The sequence below is a fragment of the Staurois parvus genome, unplaced genomic scaffold (assembly GCF_062004578.1).
Source record: "Staurois parvus isolate SC_StPar_1 unplaced genomic scaffold, SC_StPar_1.0 ptg002140l, whole genome shotgun sequence".
Taxonomy (NCBI): domain Eukaryota; kingdom Metazoa; phylum Chordata; class Amphibia; order Anura; family Ranidae; genus Staurois; species Staurois parvus.
The window spans coordinates 6,285,226-6,306,668 of record NW_028319936.1 but is presented as its reverse complement, the minus strand read 5'-3'; the positions used below and the strand labels follow the sequence as shown (position 1 = coordinate 6,306,668).

General features: G+C 40.7%; 1 protein-coding gene across 3 annotated transcripts in view; it reads left to right on the top strand.

The window, feature by feature from the left end:
- The window catches only part of LOC149432483 (amine oxidase [flavin-containing] A-like), a 135,445-nt gene that overhangs the window by 9,070 nt on the left and 104,932 nt on the right, over nucleotides 1-21,443 (top strand). For all 3 annotated transcript variants that reach the window (XR_016308990.1, XM_089665132.1, XM_089665133.1), the window contains exons 2-3: nucleotides 12,688-12,782; nucleotides 20,028-20,165. Coding sequence is in view for 2 of the 3 variants with exons in the window: in XM_089665132.1 (XP_089521258.1) it covers nucleotides 12,688-12,782; nucleotides 20,028-20,165 (233 nt within the window). In the remaining variant the exon portion in view is untranslated. The remainder of the gene's footprint in view (nucleotides 1-12,687; nucleotides 12,783-20,027; nucleotides 20,166-21,443) is intronic.

Sequence of the window (21,443 nt, the reverse complement as noted above, 5' to 3'; positions counted from 1 at the left end):
ATTTTTTTACCATTGGTGGTAACGTCAGCCAATCGAACAAACAATTTTTCTTTTTTTAAAAATCGCCCGATTTTCGACCCGTCTATGGCCTGCATTAGTACTTAGTGGCAAATCCCTTGTTGGCAATCACAGAGGTCAGACGTTTCCTGTAGTTGGCCACCAGGTTTGCACACATCTCATGAAGGATTTTGGCCCACTCCTCTTGGCAGATCCTCTCCAAGTCTTTAAGGTTTGGTGGCTGACGTTTGGCAACTCGAACTTTCAGCTCCCTCCACAGATTTTCAATTGGATTAAGGTCTGGAGACTGGCTAGGCCACTCCAGGACCTTAATGTGCTTCTTCTTGAGCCACTCCTTTGTTGCCTTGGCCGTGTGTTTTGGGTCATTGTCATGCTGGAACACCCATCCACGATCCATTTTCAATGTCCTGGCTGAGGGAAGAAGGTTTTCACCCAAGATTTGATGGTACATTGCTTCGTCCAACATCCCTTTGATGCGGTGCAGTTGTCCTGTCCCCTTAGCAGAAAAACACCCCCAAAGCAGAATTTTTCCACCACCATGTTTGACAGTTGAGATGGTGTTCTTGGGGTCATAGGCAGCATTCCTCCTCCTCCAAACATGGCGAGTTGAGGCGATGCCAAAGAGCTCGATTTTAGTCTCATCTGACCACAACACTTTCAACCAGTCCTCCTCTGCATCATTCAGATGTTCAGTGGCAAACTTCAGAAGGGCCTAGACATGTGGTTTCTTGAGCAGAGGGACCTTGCGGGCACTGCAGGATTTCAATCCTTGTCAGCATAGTGAGTTACCAATTGTTTTCTTGGTGACTGTGGTCCCAGCTGCCTGGAGATCATTGACAAGATCCTCATGTGTAGTTCTGGGATGATTCCCTACTGTTCTCATGATCATTGACACTCCATGAGGTGAGATCTTGCATGGTGCACCAGACCTAGGGAGACTGACAGTTGTTTTGTGTTTCTTCCATTTGCGAATGATTGCACCAACTCTTGTCACCTTCTCACCAAGCTGCTTGGCAATAGTTTGGTAGCTCAGTCCAGCCTTGTGTAGGTCTACAATCTTGTCCCTGACATCCTTGGGCAGCTCTTTGGTCTTTGCCATGGTGGAGAGTTTGGAATCTGATTGATTGATCCTTGATTGCTCCCTTTAAGAGACTGCTTCTAATCTCAGCTTGTTACCTGTATGATAGACACCTGGTAGCCAGAAATCCTGCTGAATGATATGGGGTCAAATACTTATTTCCCTCTTGAGCATGCAAATCAGTGCATAATTTGTTAGACATGCATTTGTTTTGAATTTTTTTGTTGCTATTTTCAGTGTTACAATACACCTACCATTCAATTTTTAGACTGATCATTTCTTTGTGAGTGGGCAAACATTCAAAATCAGCAGGGGATCAAATACTGATTTCCTTCACTGTACAGGGAATGCAGGGTCCTGGTTTTAGTAATACTTTAAACACTGTCCATGCATTTTTGATTCATAATAAAGATGCACTGGACTGCATCTGGTGTGAACCAGCCCTTAAGTTTTACATAAAATCTCCTGCTGATACAGTTCCATATAGCAATCAGCATCACTATAAAGTGTAAGGGCAAAACTTATGTTTCCAGTTTTGGATAGAGTGGGGAACGGTTACCCAATGTCAGGTTTTTATTGCTATCTGTGTTCCCATAGGTAGGAGTCATACTTTTATTTGTACTGGTGACCACTGTCACTGAAACAAAAAGTGATGGGAAATTCAAAATTTTAGGTTTGTACTCAGAACAAGAAGTGAGATGAAATATTGCACTGGGGACACCTGTTCCAGGGACAACTGTCTTGGAAGAGAATTCCCCTCACTTTAGTAGAATTTCTCTAACTGCCTGTTGCGTTGGTTGCATGAAGGGAAATCTCCCCAACGTTATGCAAAATCGTAAATGCACACTGGGTATTTTGCTTGCTCTTCTAGATGCCTTCCCTCCTGGCAGCGTCAGGTGGAAAATACGCCTGTAAACGCGCTTAGGAATGTAAAGCGCGTGGGCATTAGTTTCATTTGCCATAATAATAATTTATTCTGCCCACTGAAATGAATTATTGCGCCTAGCGTTAACGTTCTTTTACACATGTTTACAGGCGTCAGACGTTTTTTCTGTAAAGTGCCACAGCTCCTGGATGCATTGGCAGTGGATTTTTATTTCTGCCTCTAAACTCCTCTAAATGCCCATCAGTGCATGGACACATAGGCTACATGCAGGGGTGTTTTAGAGGAAAAATAAAAATAAAATGCCAAATGCCCCTAGGAACAGTGTCAAAAACATCAATGTACAGCTCTGAGTGAACTGTTGGCGCTTTATAAATACTGTATAATAATGTGCATCAGCGTCAATCAATGTGCATGAGGCCTAAAATCTGCTTTTACTGAATTAGTTGACTACATCATATAGTATGTAAGTTTGGATTCTACTCCAACTTCTATGTTAAAGTGTTGCTAATCCCACAACAGTAAAATCAGTCTGTATATGCAGTAAAGCATGCTTGTTATACGCACTGTGGAACCTATTAGGTTAATCCTCTGCATTGTGTAAAAAAAGCTGCTTGAGCCTGTCTTCTCTGATCCTCCCCTTCTTCTCCTGTTCCCAGTCCATCTGCTGATAGTATAGAGCTCTAGGAGTCACTCTGCAAATGTTCAGTTTAGTGTGTATTGCTGAAGAGGTTTTTTTCTTTGGGAGGGCGCATGTGATCAGCACAAGGCCAATCAGCACTGTCTAGAGAGAGGGTCAGGGGTTATGCAGCCACAAAGAACATCAGGGAAGAATGAAAACTCCTCCTGCAAGCTTTAACCAGTGCTCAGCCAGACACTGATAGAAGTCACAAGACCGCTCTAACTGCTGATGATAAAAGGTATTTAGCAGTTTATATTTACTAAAATAATTGCACCAGATATAGTGAATGCAGGGTCCTGTGTTTAGTAACACTTTAAATGATACTTTATGGTTACTTTTATCTTTATAAAACCCGTCAAGTGATAATGAGGGTATGGAACAATGTACATTGTTCCCAATGTTTTTGAAGTAAAAGGGGAAGAGGTCTGAGGACATTATTGCCCTAAGATGTATCCGGAAAACCTAAACAACTGACCAGGGAGTGCTTCTCATGCCATTTTTTATTTGTCTTCAGGATCTTTCATGAAACTTTGCTTTGTTTGCTTTTAGATTTTAGGTCCACTTCAGAATTAGAGACTCAATTGTTTATGTACTGCAACTCTCTGCTGTCTTGGCTCAGAATTGCTTTTTAAGTAGGACTCCAGCCAAATTTTTTGTGTATGTAGTCAGGGTGGAGAAAGGGTATAACTGTAAACCCATCCCTGTCTACATACAGTATTTATTTGCAAGGGTTCATTCTCACACTTGGCAATCCTTGCTGCCCATGTGAAAAGGAATCCATTGTGGATCACTTTTCAGAGGGCGGTGGAAAGCCAGGTGGGAGGCCATGTGTGACTCCTCACCACCTGTTTTAACCCTAAAAAGTCAGAGCCAGTGTGCAGTAACAGCATGTGGTGAACATAGCTGCAGGGTGGCTGTTAAACCCCCCATTTTCTTCACAGGTTAGCATTACTGCCTGCCACATAGGGGTGTATAATTCTTGCCACAGATGCAAAGCAAACCTTTACGGCTGCGACATGTTTATAGTAGTCCTGTGCAGCTGTTGGAGGGGGGGGGGGAGTAGGTAAAACCATGGCTCAACTACTTCCTTTTACAGTCCCCTGGCCATCCATGTGAATGAGCCATAAGGGTCCATGCACATTGAGCATAAAATATTCTGCTTCTACAGAGCAGCTCAATGTTATCCTATGTGTCCATGCACATTATTATTATTATTATTATACAGGACTTATATAGCACATTAGGGTGTTTAGAGGCATATATCAAGAAGAGAGTAAACCGTCACAAATGTGTTTTTGAGAGACGTTTTCAGGCAGAAAAAAACGTTAAAGTTGCAGCGACTTCAGAGTAGTTCATGCGCTACTTTTGTCTGACTTTCATGCAACTGGAGGGCCATAGACTTCAATGTTACCCTCAAAAGTTGCATGAAAGTCATACCTCAATGTTCTACATGCAACAGTGGATCTGAGTTTGCAAAGGGACAAGTCACATCTAAGTTGCATCCATCCAAACTTGCATGAAAATTGCATCAAGGTTGCACCAAAGTTGCATTCCAAAGTTGCGCAACTTTGGAGTCCTACAGTAAGTATGAATAGAGGCTTAGTAAATCCACCCCATAGTGTACAGGTTATTGGGTGGATTTATTAAGGCTCTTTATGGCACATGCTGGCCCAGCAATTTCCCCTATTTCATTTCACTTTAAAATCTTGAAATCATGACTTCTACAGGCAATTATGGAAAAGGAAAAAGGATATGTAGACAAATGGAAAAATGCGTTAGTTAATTCAGCCAGGTCTTCAAGAGGTTGCTATGGCTTCCTAGAGCTGAGGCTGACTGACCTTCCATTTGATGGTGTCTGCATAGTTCCATAGTTCATTTTCCCACTAACCACCATGAAATTAGATTTATTAAGGGTTCCCCAAGACCTGAAAAGGATTTCAAGGGTTCCTTTGGGGTAAAAAGGTTGAGAAAAACTGGCTTACTTAAAGTGTTACTAAACCCAGGATCTTGCATTCACTATATCTGGTCTTCCACAGTACACACAACATGGAAATGCAATTATAAAAAGTAAATATAAACTGCTAAATACCTTTGCTCATCAGCAGTTAGAGCAGTCTTGTGACTTCAGCAGAGCACTGGTTAAAGCTTGCAGGAGGAGTTTTCTTTCTGCTGTAGGAGGATGTGAAACCTCTGACCCTCTGTCTGGACAGTGCTGATTGGCCCTGTGCTGATCACATGTACCCTCCCAAGAAAAAAAAAAATCTCTTTAGCAATACACACCACACTGAGCATGCACATGTGACTACAGATTCAGTCTGTATCAGGTGGTCATTTCAACAAGAGAGGATCAGAGAAGAATGGGTCAAATTGCTTTTTCACACAATGCAGAGGATTAACCCCTTAGATTCCACAGTGAGTATAAGAAGCATGTTTTACTGCATATACAGACTGATTTTACTGTTGTGGGTTTAGTAACACTTAAACTAAAGTTGACCATAGATGGATAGAATTTCAAACAAAATTTCAAAGTCAAAGTCTTAGGAAAATATACAAAAATTCTAAAAACATTTGTTTGTCATTCAAAATATTTCATTTAATATTTGATTTTGGAATGAATGGACTTTACCAAATGAAAATCACATACACTATTAGAAATTTGTTTGCTCAAAAAAAAAATGTCCATCCTGCTCTTTTGAATTTTCTCGGCACTGCGGTTGAAAACAAACATCAATTTGATTTACTAATGATTAGAAGAATAAAAAAACTTTCTTAGGATCTTCTTTCCCCAAGAACGTTCGTTTGAAATTCTGTCAGTCTATGGCCAGCTTTAGTTAAAGCGGAGCTCCACCCAAAAGGGGAAGTTCCGCTTTAAAGATTGATCTTCCTCTCCCCATTAAGGATTGGCACCTTTGGGGAGCGAGGGTGCCCAAAATTGACAGGTACCCACTTCCGCTTCGACCTCCTAGTTGCGAAGTTGTCCTTCTACCCTCCCTCCCTGTAGTCTTCTGGGACCAGAAGACTACGGGACCATTCAGGAAGCGCAACGCTACTCGTACATGCTCAGTGGGCACCCAGCTGTGAAGCCACAAGCTGTCACAGCCGAGTGCCCACACTGAAGATGCCAGCGCCGGGAACACCAGACAGCTGATGAAACAGGCTGTGGGGAGGACTCCGCAGGATCGAGGGACAGGTGAGTGGCTGTTTTTTAAAAGTCAGCAGCTACAGTATTTGTAGCTGCTGACTTTTATTTTTTACAGTGCGACTGGAACTCCACTTTAACCTCCCTAGCGGTCTGATTATGTCCATATTTCTGTGCTCAAAGCGGTACATTTTTTTGCATGTAAATATGTATTTTTTTTATAGTAGGCCTGTAATTTTTAGGAATAACTCACTGAAATCTGTCCGAACAAAAGTCTAGTAAACATCCCGGGTATGATAAAACTTGAAACACAAATCATAAATTATAATTTAATAAATAATCATGAAAAAAAATATTAATAATAAATTTAATTCAATAATATAATCAAACCAAAAACACTGAAATTTGAAATAGAGCGCCAAGTTCACACATCACTGAGCAAAGTTGCAAAACCGTTTTCAGTGTCTGATGATGAATTTCCCCACAAATCATTATCACTCAATTCTGCAAGTGATTCTAATTTACTATCGCTGTTCTCTAGCTGGTCTAAAACCGCTTTTGACCTAAAGGGACTCTTTTGGAGGCAGGGCACAGGACAAAGCACTCGGGACAAAATGTATGTGAAATGGTTTGATACAGTAATGTTTTACTATGTTATTTTAGTGAATGTCACTTTTTGTCATTTTCAAATTTCCCGCCGTTCCGTCCCCGTACGTCCCGACGCTCGCAGGGGACAGAACCCAGAAGACAGATGCCGGCATCCGCCGGATTACATTGCAGGGGACACTGCAGGAGGGACATCGCAGGAGCGCAGGACAAGGTAAGTGATCAAGGGATCGCGGAGAAGCACCGCATGGTAAGCCCGAGTGTAGCTCGGGGTTACCGCTTGTGGTACTGAAACTTTACCCCGAGCTACACTCAGGAATACCTCCAGGGAGGCTACGTAAGCTAGCCTTTCTCTACCTTTTTGAGAAAATGGTGACAATTCATAGCTGTGTGTAAACCAGTTAGCTCAATGTACAGTATCTGTGTCTATTAACAATGTATGAATCTAGGGATGACTTGATTAGAAGAATTAAAGCATTTAGTACCACAGGGATTCACAGACAGTCATGTGGCCATTTTATTTCGAAAGTTCGATGAAAATAAAATTCCACATTCAACTCTATTTTCACATCCTTTTTCCATATACTTAAAGCAGATCCAAAGTTCTTGTTTTATTTTCTCATATGACGTCTCCTAGTGTCTTTGTGTCTGAAATTCACTGTCATGGTGCTTTTACTCAGTTGATCTATACTTACTTATTGACAATGATGTGGCATTTGTGCTAAAAGGGATTCTCTTAAGGCCTAATGCACACAGGAAGTTATAAACGCCACTTTTAGGTTCCATGCACAAAGGCTTTAAAAATCACAGGTGCTTTTAGCAGACAAGAGATAGGAGGCGCCCGTGTGAGTGTAGTAATAACACTGTATTTAATAGCAAAGGGTTAAAAACACTCACAAAAGAAGTAATAAAACAAGCTCATCTGTGTAGAGGAGAGATGACCGTTCCTCAAAACGTTCTGCAGGCGCCACCGGTGGTTGGTGCAATAGCAGCAGGGCTGATGGAGATGGTGAGAGACACTGTAGTGGTCAATCCTGCAGAGTGGTGGTGTAGAGCCGATCCAGCGGCGTTTGTGCAGGAAGGAGCCTAGTAACCAACCTGGAACCCACCAGCAGTATATGACATCACAGGAAGAGGCAGAAGGTCAGTGGGGAGGAAGAGCACAGACATGGGAAAGTCAGGCTATGCGCTTGGAGCCTCTAGCTCCTTCTATTGGGGTGGCATGTCAGCAGAAGTCTGATAATTGGAGGAGAGCAGGCTGAGTTCTCAGCACGGCTAGAGAACTGACCGGGCTGTGCTCACCTGCTTAGTGTGGTCAGGTTTTAAAGCGAAGTTCCACCCAACATTGGAAGCTCCACTTCTCTGCCTTCCCTCCCCCCCTCCTCCGCTGCCACATTTGGCACCTTTTGATGGGGGGCGGGTACCAGGTTTTGACCTGGTTTGAACAGCTTCGGCGAACTGAGCCCTCTAGGACACTTCCAAGGTCCTAGAGCAGTGGCCTCCAAACTGCGGCCCTTTTCTAGCCTTTATCCAGCCCTTGGGGCATGTTTCCCAACACTGACACTAAAAGTGGGGCATAATTCCCCCAACAATGGGATACTATTCTTCCTATTAATATCAATGATGGGGCCCTATTCCATCCACTAACATCAATGATGGGCCAATGTTCCTTCCAGTGATAGCAATGATAGGGCACTACTCCTCCTACTGACCACAAGCACTATGCAGCTGAACACCACACCTGAGACCTTGTTTACTCACTGATGTTGGCCCTGAGACTTTTTTCTACCCCATGCTGGCCACAATCCGCCCCCCTAAAGTCTGAGGGACAGTAAACTGGCCCTTTGTTTGGAAAGTTTGGAGACCCCTCCATGTGCAGTAGGAAAGTGTTTACTGCCAGTTTCCCTTAGTCCAGCGCCTGACAGCCGATTGAAGAATCGGCTCTTGGTAAGGACACCGCTGGTTGCATGGACAGGTAAGTGCCCTACTGTTAAAAGTCAGCAGTTACAATATTTGTAGCTACTGACTTTTAATTTTTTTGGGGAGGTGTTGGGGGCCAGAACTCTGCTTTACTGTAATAGGAAAGGGGATAATTTTTCATACAAGTACATAGTACAGCAGGCACATATCAGGAATATGAAATGTTGGGGTTTGCATATTCTTTATTCCACAATATTACAAAACAAGATTTTGAGTCATCGGGATTTATGTTTTTCTTGTTTCCATGTTTATGGGTAACTAGCTCTGGCACTGTCTTGAAGTGCTGTTCTGTTTTTGCAGTACTTGTTATTAGTAGTCTTGAGTTGTTCTCTCGGAATTTTGCACTTCTTTTGTGTGAAGCCCATTTTTAGACTGAAGAGCCCTTGTCTTAAATGAACTGACCATCATGTGACCAATTAGCAATTCATTTTGTGTCTAGACATTCCAGACCCAGTTGAAAAATTCACAAATTCTTCCATGAGCTGAAGAGATAGAGCCAAAGATACAATCATCCTATATTACTGGATGATAGTTGGTAAGTGCTGACATAATGAAGAACTACACTGGTTTTAATAAAATATTATTTATGGTACCATTGGATGTGTAGGGTACATCTAAACATTTTTTTTCTAAGAAAATTATCTATGGTTGCAAGAAAGAAAATCACTGGATTCCCCCTTCAACAGACTTGGTGTGGATGGGGGAATTCCTCCCGTGGGTCTTTTGTGTTCTCTTGGTGGAGGGGGGGGGGGGTTAACCGTGGGGAGCAGCTCCTGCCGGGAAAACACAATGATAACTGCTAGTGGCTTTAGCTGCTTTCAATAATCGCATGCTAAAAATCCAACATGCTGGTTGAACGCAAGTCAATTGATGGATCGACTTACATACAGTCAGCCTGCCCATAGATCAAATCTTGTCCAGTCCTTGCTGAACTGGTCAAGATTCACCAAAACGCACCTCCTCATTGAAATTAATGGAACATGTGGCAAAAATGCCTCATAAATACATCAAAAACTTACCAGTTCTGCATTTTTGGTGCGGTTTTTGAGTCACATGTCCTGTAAATAAACACAGCAGAAATGCTGTAAAAACCCATATGTGTTTTTGCTACGGATCAGAGTGACAGTAGCCTTATCCATCCGAGTTACAACTATTACATCATTTAAACCCTAATTTTCTCTCTCATCAAGGAAAAGGTTTGCTCCCTTCCTCCAGCAGCCAATTATCGTGGTTTGAATTCTTGAGCACCCTTACATATAAAAAATGAGCACACAAGCACTGGTTACTATTTCATGCGTTACCCTAGGTTCACAGCTAAGCATTTTCTGCATTGCTTTGCTTTTTGCAGAAACGCAGTACAATTCTTTTAACATAATTTTCTATGGGACAGGCTCACATCTCTGCATTTTCACTGGGTGCAGTTTTTGGAAAGGGTCAGGGACTTTTTTGAACGCAAAACGTTGTGTTTTTGGTTCAACATACTTCAATGGGAACGCTGCAGAAAAGCATGTATTGCATTTTTGCTGTGTTTTTCATGGATTTGTGATGTGTTTTGTGTTTAAAATCTGCCTAGCAACAAGAAAAAAACATAAAATTAAAAAAGTATACACAAGTATAAAAAACGCAACACAAAACGCAATGCAGAAACGGCTCAAACGCAACCTGCATAGGTGTGAACCTAGACTTATGTGGGAAAGGTAAGGGTGAGTGAAAAGTGTATGTCTTTTGTCAGGCAGGCAGATTGTGCCATACACCTAGAGTGTGTTTACCAATTGTTAGAGATTAGGATACAATTATTATCGCTATCAGACTGATTAAAGCGCTCATTATTGTTTGCTAAAATACCTTGTATCTAACATAACCTGAGAATCTGTTCGCAGAGTCAGGCTGATTAAACAGCATTGGTTGATAATGGTTGGGCCTTTTTTTGCAAAAATACTACCGTAGTTTTGTTACAACAGCTGGTGATTTTTTTTTTCCACTAGTTGGCTGTTAACCCAATTCATGGCCATGAAGCCTAGATAAAAAACCTAGATACCCCAACCAAATATAGCAGCATCAGTATGCAACTGTTAAAGCGGTATTAAACCCTACCTAAAACAAAATCCATATCCATCTATGGCCAGCTTTGGAGAAGATGCTGCAGCAACCCAGGTAGCACTGCTGGAGCGAGAAATAAGGTATTTCTCTTTTTTATCTGGCAGCCCTATGGCATAACAAGCCTTTAACCCTTTCAAATATGGGGGGGGATGCAATAGTATTTTGGGGGGCTTTACTTGGGCAGTTGGGCTTTAAAGTCCTTACGTCCTCACAGCTAGGAAGGTAGTGAATGTAGTGCACATGCGTTGACAATCCTGTTCCTTTTTCTACATTCAAAATGTAATAATTGTAGCTTGCTTTTTCAGAGGATCTCCAAGTGAGAAAATCTCTGTGTTTGATAGTAAGGTTTCCAATTCATAAATGTAATTTACTCACTCTACGGAAATCCACAATGTCCTAGTAGTTGCAAGAAATGTTTAAGGTAGCATATGGACCTTCAAATAATTTATATATTCTCATCAAACAATAATCTGCAAAATAAGCCCTCCTTTACTTTCGTAGTTGCAGTCACTGTGAAGCAATTTTTAAAAATCACAATAAAAACAGAGATGTTGTTCCAAGCACTTTTCTTCCTTCCCTCTTCCTGCACTGACAACTCACAGCTGGTGGTGGGGAGCTGAGCTACAGAGAGAAAGTAAGGCCAAATTCAGTGTCTACCCTGCTGCCAGCAGCCTTCCAAAACCTACAGTAGGTTGAAATACACAGTGGCACTTGTGTTTAGGGCTATATGCAGACAGGGTTTTTGCAAAGAATGCAGAATTCCCTTAAGTACCACTTGGTACTGCATTCAGCCACTTTATTTTTCAGCCAGTGATGGATTTTGACAGGCTGCTGGCAGTGGGGATGGACGTTGCACCTGTACCTTACAGGTGCACGAAAACTCCAGGATTTCATGCATGTGCATGTAGCCCTACAGTGCTTTGCTTGAAATCTTTCATAAGAAATCAATGCACAGTGGCTGCAGCTACAGAGATCAGTGATGGCTTGTTTTAAAGTTTATGTAACGCTTGTAAAACATTAATTTGTTCTGTTGGCAAATGGTTTAGGCACTGCCATCAGAAGCCATGACAGCTGCAGGAGAAGCCAGAAGATAGTAGGATCCGGCACTCCTGGAAGTGTCAGATTCCTATTCATCTAGCAGGATTTATAAAAAAAATCATACATACATATATCTATTATTCTTTGTATTTTTATAAAAGTATTCAAATTAAAAAGCGTGAGCTTAGGCACATCACTTAAAGTGTTACTAAACCCGGGACCCTGCGTTCACTATATCTAATCTCCCACAGTACACAGAACATAGAAATGCAATTATGTTAGTAGCTATAAACTGTTAAATACCTTTTCTCATCAGCAGTTAGAACAGTCTTGTGACTTCTATCAGTGTTCAGCTCAGCACTGGTTAAAGCTTGTAGGAGGAGTTTTCATTCTCTTCTGATTGTCTTATGAGGCCACATGACCCCTGACCCTTTGCCTGGACAGTGCTGATTGGCCCTGTACTGGTCACATGCACTCTCCCAAGAAAAAAAAAAAACCCTCTCTAGCAATACACACCAAAATGAGCATGTGCACAGTGACTGCACACAATGTCTTATCAGGGGATAAGAGGGGAACACTGGAAGAAGGGGAGGATCAGAGAAGTCAGGATCAAACAGCGTTTTTACAAAATGTGGTGGATTCACCTCTTAGGTTCCACAGTGCGTATAACAAGCATGCTTTACTGCATATACTGACTGATTTTACTGTTGATGGTTTAGTAACACTTTAAAACTATTGGCCCACTCAGTGAGAGTATGCTAGTATATGTATTTTGGCCGATATTCTGAGAAGTTAGTTCTGAAGCCATCACTTAAAATTGTCTGTGTTATTAATTTCTTCTATATCTCTTACTGAGGAATGTAGCAAAAGAATGTAAAATGTTACAAGGAAACGTTTCATCTATCAGCCAAGAATTTTACCTTCATGTCTTAGTCAATGCTAAGGTGGGTAATAAAGAAAATGTCAGCAAAGTATTCTGATGATGCTGCTGCTGTCGTTGCAGGCCTTACGGCTGCTAAGTTGATTGTGGAAATCAGACAGTATAAAGAATAACATATATGAAAATATATAAAGAAATATATAAAGTTATGAAGAAAAAAATATATAACATTATAAAGAAACGTTAGCAAAGTATTCTGATGTTGCTACTAATGTCATTGCAGGTCTTACGGCTGCTAAGTTGCTTGTGGAATCAGGGCTTAATGTTGTAGTACTGGAAGCACGGAACAGAGTTGGGGGAAGAACACATACAATTAGGGTAAGTTTGTGATTAACATGCATTGTTTTCATTCTGCACTGTACTGAAATGTAAGTAGAACTACAGCTTATTTTTAATTTTAAAGGAAATTCACCTTTCATGACATGTTACACCCATATTCAGGGTGTAACATGTAATGAATAGACCGGCCCCCGCTTCCCCACTTTGACAGCTAGTGGGGGATCTTTTCTCCCCACTAGCTGTCAAAATTAAAAAAAAATGCGGCTGTGCGGGGCTTCGCCCACCCAGCCATGTCACTCATTCACAGTCCTCTGTGAATGAGACAACTAAAAGTTTGAACACCCTTAGCGGCTGTCAGCGTGTAGATCTCAGTGAACTATCATGACGCTGTGATCACTGTGGTAGCTCATTGGTTCTTACTGTCAGTATATCTGCTTGCCATACATCCCGTATGGGTACATAGATATATACTGACAGGTCTGTAGGAGACCTGCATGACACCAGCGATCTGCTGATCACTAGTGCTATGCTTTACAGGCTCCCAAAACAAAAAATTATAAATGCACATTTTTTTTTACCTGCAATGTGCATTTATTATTTTTTATCAAAAGGTGAACGTATCCTATAAATTACATAGCTACTAGGAATGCATCCCTGTGGGTTGTCTTAGCACACACCAGGTATCAGACTGCTTCTTCTCCAAACTCCCCCTGCATTGTGTCAGAATCTGCCATTGTTTGTCTTTGCAGCAGCTTCTCTAGGCAGAAAAATTATTATTTGAAGCCCCGAAGAAGGGAGATTAGGAAACTCCAAACGTCACTGGCTACCTACTTTAAATAGAGATGAAAAGGGATTATTTCATCTAGCCACCTACCTGTTCATTCTTCCTGCACTCCACCCCTCTTTTTCAAACTTCCTGACTGTTATCTGGCTATCCCAAGCACCAGGTTCTTACCTATAAACTTTGAAATTGGGCATTGTTTTAGATGTTGTCCCAGTAACCCCTTAACAAATGGGGTACTTTTAAATGTTTATACAACTATCATGGGTGTTTATTATATGGATCTTCCTACTCACCTATTTGGCAAAAAATGCAAGCTGTTGGGTTGCTAGTTTTCAATACTGGATAGGCATTGTACATTTTTGCACAACTGCTCCTGATGCTGGATAAAGCATTCTACTGCACGGGTTAGTTTAGCACTGGGGATTAATGTAGGGTATATTTTAGCTGTGTATTAGAGTCAGGGTTTTAGGGAATTTAGTTGGTATTATGGTTAGTGTTTAGAGAGTTAAAGGGGACCTGTACTGAGGATGCTGTGCCCAAAAGAAGAAAATATGGTGTGTGGAGGGAGGAGCGGGGTTTTATTTTTCCCACGTCAAAACATCCCCTTTGGTATCTAGTACAATAATGATAAAGAAGCAGCCAGATAGGTAGAAAAAGCATACGTCGACAGACTGAATAAAGTAAGAGCAGGTAGATTATTGCACTGAAGATCTCCAGGTACAGCTTTCTCTCCAGAAAGCAGAAGCACGGTACTGACATCATTTGATCTCACTTTAAAGCTCATGAGACTAGCAGTCAGATGCAGTGGTGCCTTATATGATCTCACACTGCAAATATACAGCTATGAAGCTACAGAACAGGTCTACCTGGGCACAGTCACATTCCTAGAAAAAAGGTAGATTTTTAAAGTGCTGCATTTGAGTAAAGGTCAATTTTAATTGGTGTAGGCTTATATTGGGGGGAGGGGGGTGGTAGGTTGAATGTTAGGACGAGGGGTTAATTGTTAGCACTTTAGGTTACAGGTAAATTTAGGGTCTCATTTTAGGGTTTACATTAAAGTAACGCAGGGCTCAAAAATTGATAAGGTATAGAAATGTTAAATAAAGAAAGCCCAATTCAATACTTTATTGATTACACTAACACTGATAGGTATAATCCCTCCGTTATCAAATCCCCATTCATCAGTGGGGCATCTCTGACATGAGGAAGGAAAGCCCTGCTTCTTCCAAGATGGTCATTCGCATACAGAGACAGTGTGGAACACGGTACAGTAAGTCAGTAATGGGAAAAAGGTCAGGTGCAAGGATCCTAAAGGTGATACTGATGATTCGATTTTTTTTTTCCTCTCTTTGCTATTTATGACCGCAGTTTCCACAGTTCAGGCTGAAGGCTTCAGGCAGAACATGTTTTGAGTTCACAGAGACACATTCCCTCCACCATATGATAATTTTCAGAAAATTATGTCTATATGTGGCTTGCAATATTTATGTAATACATGCTGAGAACATTTCAAGTATGTTGGGAATTTTTCTAATATGTTTCTGGAAATTGTAATATACACTACAATAACTCACTGGCATCTGTGATATATAGTTGTTTATTGAAAAATGCAGTATACCATTGGTTAATAATTATTTTAAAAAGAAAAACTATTTATCACTTGAGAAGGATTATTTTACAAGTAGAAAATGTTTTAGATATCCAGTGTAGTATACAATACAGTATTCATATGGAAAAACTTTGTGTAGTATATGACTTGAAGTTAAGTTTTATTTTATTGATGGAACATTGCTGTTAAATAGTGTTGCATGCCTTAGTCTATCTATAACCAAGAGAATATGAAGCTAAGCACAAGCTCCGAACCACAAGACAATTAACCCTTTAAGACCTCTCTGTTTTTGAGTACCAACTCAACTCATTGCTGGCAAAGCTGTAGAATTCTGCCTGGTTATATCGGCATAGTTTAACCAACTACATAGTATGATCATTTATAGGTGTGATAATAACATTTAACAATGTATCTGTAAATTGGGCATCAACATTAGTCTCTTTAGCCATTTGTTTAAGCTACAGGATGTATTGTGTTAAGGTAATGTTCCAAGCACTCTTGGAACTAGTCTATGACTTATTCTGTTGCTACAGTTAAAGAATTCAAAGCTAAAGCATTCAGTAGGTATAATGGTACAGACATATTCCTTACTGATAGATTTAGATCTTTCAGAATGGATGCATAAACAAGAGTCATTCTCATTAAATTGTTACAAAAAGGCATGAAATGTTTTGTGAAGAATGGGTTGCATGTAAGCAAAGCTAATGTTGTATATCGGTTGGCTCTCGGGATGTGTAAAACAAAACAAAAGGAGAGAGGGTGGTATAAGTATTAAAAGCAGAATAGTAAGGTAGAGAAAAGAGGTGTGGTAAGGCACAGAAGGTTCTCTTTTCTCCAGAATGTATGCCCCCTCTACTCAGTATTCGTTATGTGTTTAGAAGGGGGATCTCTCTGGAAGCGGTCTAATCTTTGGGGCACTAAGTAAGCAACAGACTGTTGATATTGATTCCAGTAGAACCAGGTGCATCGAAATTTTTAAAATCTATGTCCTTGAGAGGCCATTAAGTTCTTATTTGAATTATATCATTCACTCTGGTAAACCACTGGAATTGTGTTGGAAGAGAAGATTGTTTCCGCTAACTTTTTTCTATAAAAGCTTTTCCTGCATTTAGCAGGTCTTCTAAGAGCTAATTCTGATATATTTTCCTAGACAGCTCTGTGGCATGAAGGAAATCTTTTTTAAGCCTGTTTTGTATGGATATGTCAGTGAACGTATATATTATATTGCAGACTTAGCATGATGATAGTATAGTAGACTTAGCATAGTAGATAGTAAAATATATGTGTAGGAGCTTCCGTTGCTCCTTCTTACACCTCCAACAGTTCTACAGCTTTGTGATTTTTTGCAAGGACAGAGAGCATACAAATGTGTTAAAATGTATTTCTTGGTATTTATTGCAAATGGACTAAAGAGTAAGGTGTGTTCCTGCTGTCAGCCAGTAAATGACATATTTAGATCTCGTTATCATGTTTGAATGAACAAGGTTGTGGGGAAAGATTTATTAGCTAGAAGAAGCACATAAGCATAAGACAGGGTCCCATGGAGGGGAAATGATCATTTACGTCTGATTACATTTTGGTGTTGAAAGTTAGACAATGGTTTTATTGCATTTTTCTCAGAAGCCTATGTTATGGAAGTTTTTAGTCCAGTTGGGGCTTTTCAATGTTTGCCCAGCTTTATGATAAAAATGTTCTGCCTTGTAAATCTCTTGTTCTATCCAATGTAAATGTTTGTTCTGTGTAACCCGGAAGAAAATAGGGAGACATGGCAGAGAGATAGAGGTGCTTGCCAAGTGTGCAAAAGTTTTTGACAGCTACTATGAACTTGGTGGGATGTTTTTTTCAGCAGGGTGTGTTCTGTATCGGGGACCCACAAGGCCTCAGCCGGGGGCATTGGTTGTGTTCTAATGCTACCCATTGTTTGTGTTCTTGTGTGCACGCCAGTCACTAAAACTGGCAGTACTCTGATATTTATTTATTTATTACAGGTACTTATATAGCGCCGTCAAATTATGCAGCACTTTACATATATATTGTACATTCACATCAGTCCCTAACCCTCAAGGAATGCATAATCTAAGATAGATTATGCAGCATGGATGGGCAAATCTGCAGTGCTGGCTATTGTATTCTGAGTACCCAAATCCAGTCAGATGCAGCTGCTGTTTGACTGACAATTGTCTGGCCGGCTTATTCAGTTTTTAAATTGAAGGGTGTTGTGATGGAGGATGCCACTAGGACCACCCAGAAAACAAATTTTGGATTCTTCATCAAGAATTGGACGAAATTCGCTCAGTATATGTCCAGCTTTATTCTAGCTAGATGCATTGCTATATGGTAAAAAGAATGGATCTGGGAAACCCACACCACCTTTTAGTTTACAGATGCTAATAAGGTACTTGTTAATTCTAAGGGAGTCAGTGGGCCATATGAACGTAAGAAATTCTGATTGGCATTGTCACTGGAGGTAAGGTGGTAATAGTGTCTGTAAGAGATAAAGCAATTTGGGCATCATATTCATCTTTACTATATTGCATCTATTGAACCATGAGAAGGTTGTTGTTTCTGTCATTGTGGTTTGAGCTAGATAGCAGGGGAATTTTCCATTCCATTAGGAGAGAGAGAGTTTTGCTGGAATTCGGTTGTCAAGGTACCCGGATATGGTAATGATAGGGTTAGTAATATGAAAGAGTAAATCATCCATGCAAGCTGCACTTTTGTGGTTAGTATTCCCCTATGTTAGACCTTGATATTCAGCATTCATCCTGATTTTTCTTAAAAACGATTTCCAGCAGGGATAACAGGGCAGTCCTGCCTGGTCCTGGTGCTGATTATCAAACACTACTGGGATAAAATGTTCTTGATCTTGATAGACTTTGTAGGGTTGGAAAACAGGACTTGAATTCAGACTGGCAAATGAGAAAGTAGACCTACAGTGAGGAACAGAAGTATAACAGAACACCCTGCGATTTTGCAAGTTTTCCCACTTAGAAATCATGGAGGGGTCTGAAATTCACATTGTAGGTGCATTCCCACTCTGAGAGACAGAATTTAAAAAAAAAATCAGGAAATCACATTGTATGATTTTTAAAGAATTTATTTGTCTTGCACTGCTGAACATAAGTATTTGAACACCTAAGAAACAGCAAGAATTCTGGCTCTCAAAGACCTGTTACTGTGCCTTTAAAAAGTCCACCTCTACTCCACTCATTAATCTAACTTAGTAGCACCTGTCTGAGCTCTTTAAAGACACCTGTCCACCCCACAGTCAGTCAGATGCCAACTACTACCATGGGCAAGACTAAAGAGCTGTCAAAAGACACCAGAGACAAAATTGTGGACCTCCACAAGGCTGGAAAGGGCTACGGGGCAATTGCCAAGCAGCTTGGTGAAAATAGATCAACTGTTGGAGCAATTGTTAGAAAATAGAAGAGGCTAAAGATGACTGTCAGTCTCCCTCGGACTGGGGCTCCATGCAAGATCTCACCTCGTGGGGTATCACTGATGAAGAGAAAGGTGAGGAATCAGCCCAGAACTACAAGGGAGGAGCTGGTCAATGACATGAAGAGAGCTGGGACCACAGTTTCAAAGGTCACTGTCGGTAGAACACTACGCCATCATGGTTTCAAATCATGCATTGCACGGAAGGTTCCCCTGCTCAAGTCATCACATGTCCAGGCCCGTCTGAAGTTTGCCAATGACCATCTGGATGATCCAGAGGAGGCATGGGAGAAAGTCATGTGGTCAGATGAGACCAAAGTAGAACTTTTTGGTCTAAACTTTACTCGTTGTGTTTGGAGGAAAAAGAAGGATGAGTTGCATCCCAAGAACACCATCCCTACTGTGAAGCATGGGGGTGGTAACATCATGCTTTGGGGGTGCTTTTCTGCAATGGGGACAGGACTGTACTGTATTAAGGAGAGGATGAATGGGGCCATTTATTGTGAGATTTTGAGCAACAACCTCCTTCCCTCAGTTAGAGCATTTAAGATGGGTCGTGGCTGGGTCTTCCAACATGACAATGACCCGAAGCACACAGCAAGGATAACCAAGGAGTGGCTCCGTAAGAAGCATATCAAGGTTCTGGAGTGGCCTAGCCAGTCTCCAGACCTTAATCCAATAGAACATCTTTGGAGGGAGCTGAAACTGCGTGTTGCTCAGTGACAGCCCTGAAACCTGACATATCTAGAGGAGATCTGTGTGGAGGAGTGGGCCAAAATCCCTGTTGCAGTGTGTGCAAACCTGGTCAAGAACTACAGGAAACAATTGGCCTCTGTAATAGAAAACAAAGGCTTCTGTACCAAATATTAACACTGATTTTTTTAGGTGTTCAAATACTTATGTTCAGCAGTGCAAGACATATACAATACAATGTGATTTCCTGAATTTTTTTTTTTTATTCTGTCTCTCAGAGTGGGAATGCACCTACAATGTGAATTTCAGACCCCTCCATGATTTCTAAGTGGGAGAACTTGCAAAATCACAGGGTGTTCAAATTCTTTTGTTCCTCACTGTATGTCTAGGTAAGTCCCCATCTACTGGTCGAAGGCTTTCTCCATATCCTCAAACAGGAAAACCATAGGTAGAAATTTTGAACGCCTGTGAGAGATCAGATTTAATGTGTGGATGGTGTTGTTACATGCTTCCCTAGCAGGTAGTCAGTTTGGTCAGGGCATATTATCTGTTAAAGGATGGGCTTTAAGCTTCTGGCTAGTGTGTTGGCAAATAGTTTGGAACCAGAAACATGATTTAAAATGCTATATTGACACTAAACATTGAATTGTGACCAATGTATGTATATATGTTTTCATACAGTATATACGAATCCCCCAAAACTACTTTTCCTAAATGCTATTTGATTATGATGAATAAATGTTTTACTGTCATACAGAACAAAGAAGTCCAGTATGTTGATGTCGGTGGAGCATATGTTGGACCAACTCAAAATCGTATTTTACGAGTGGCAAAGGAATTGGGTGTAAAAACATACAAAGTCAATATTCAGCAAAGGCTTATCCATCATGTAAAGGTGAGTACTGTCTAAATATTTCATGGTCTTCATACTTGTTCTAGATCAGTAACTAACAGCCAGCCAACTAGGATTTTCAGATGTAGGTCAGAAATGGTAGCTCCATATTTCCTTCTTGACATGTTTAATATGATGGATGGCCTCACTGAATATGGAAGGATCAGACAGTGGGATGAGACAGGCCAGCTCAACTTTTAGAAGAAAAATTGAGATTTGCATGTGAGTTCTGCTGCTTGTGCTTGGCTCATTCACACCAGATGCTTGGGGTCTAGACTGTCCACTATTTCCAGCCCCACGCCAACACCTAGACAGGGCAAATTGCTTTGTTTCCAATTGTGTCAGTTCATATCAGAGTGTTGCGATGGTGTGCACTGAAAAACAGTACTGCATGCAGAACTTTTCTCAGCACAGTCAGTTGTAATGCGAATACAACATCTCTGAGATAAATAGAAATGTATTCAAATGTCACTTGTGACATTTTAATAGATTATGTTACAAAACGTAAACAGCGCAATGCATGGGAATTTTATAGTGCCAGAACTTGTTGCTGCCATTTCCTTGACCCACCAACAGACTGAAGTAGAGCGTTTTTGGGTAATACTGAAGAGAGCATGATTACCCAGGTTGGAAAATCTGATGGTGTGAGCCAATCAATCTCACCTATTACAATAACTCCAAAACACTCAATCCTTGTCTAAGTATCCAATTGGTGCTTAAATATTGGCCAGGATTGGGCAGTATACTTATTGTAAAGACAAGTGTTTGTCAACTTCTTTCCAGAAGGATCAACAGGTTATTTTTACAAGACTACCTTTTGTGTGATCTGCTGAAAAAAATGAATGATGTGGATTAAATAATTTTTTTAACATTATTTAACTTCAGAGTCAGAAATAAGAAACACTGGTACACAATACTGCACATCCAAAAAGCCAGCCTGCAGCTGCAGCTTTCCTTATCTATCCAAAGTATCCTGTTAATAGGATTTAACCACAAATTACAGATGTGACCATTTCCTTTGCCTCTTGTTTTATCTTTTTGGTACTTGATAAGTCAATTCTTAGCTGACCATATGTTTGAATAGATTGGTGGAAAATGGAATTTGCAAAAACAATATAATGTAGTGTTATATAAATAAGAGTGGTTATTAACTTTATTTTGTTGGTGACTAATGTGAAAACTGTGGGTTACATACTGTATGTACATACACTATATTGCTGAAAAGTATTGGGATGCCTTTACATGCACATGAACTTTAAGAGCATCCCAGTCTAAATCCGT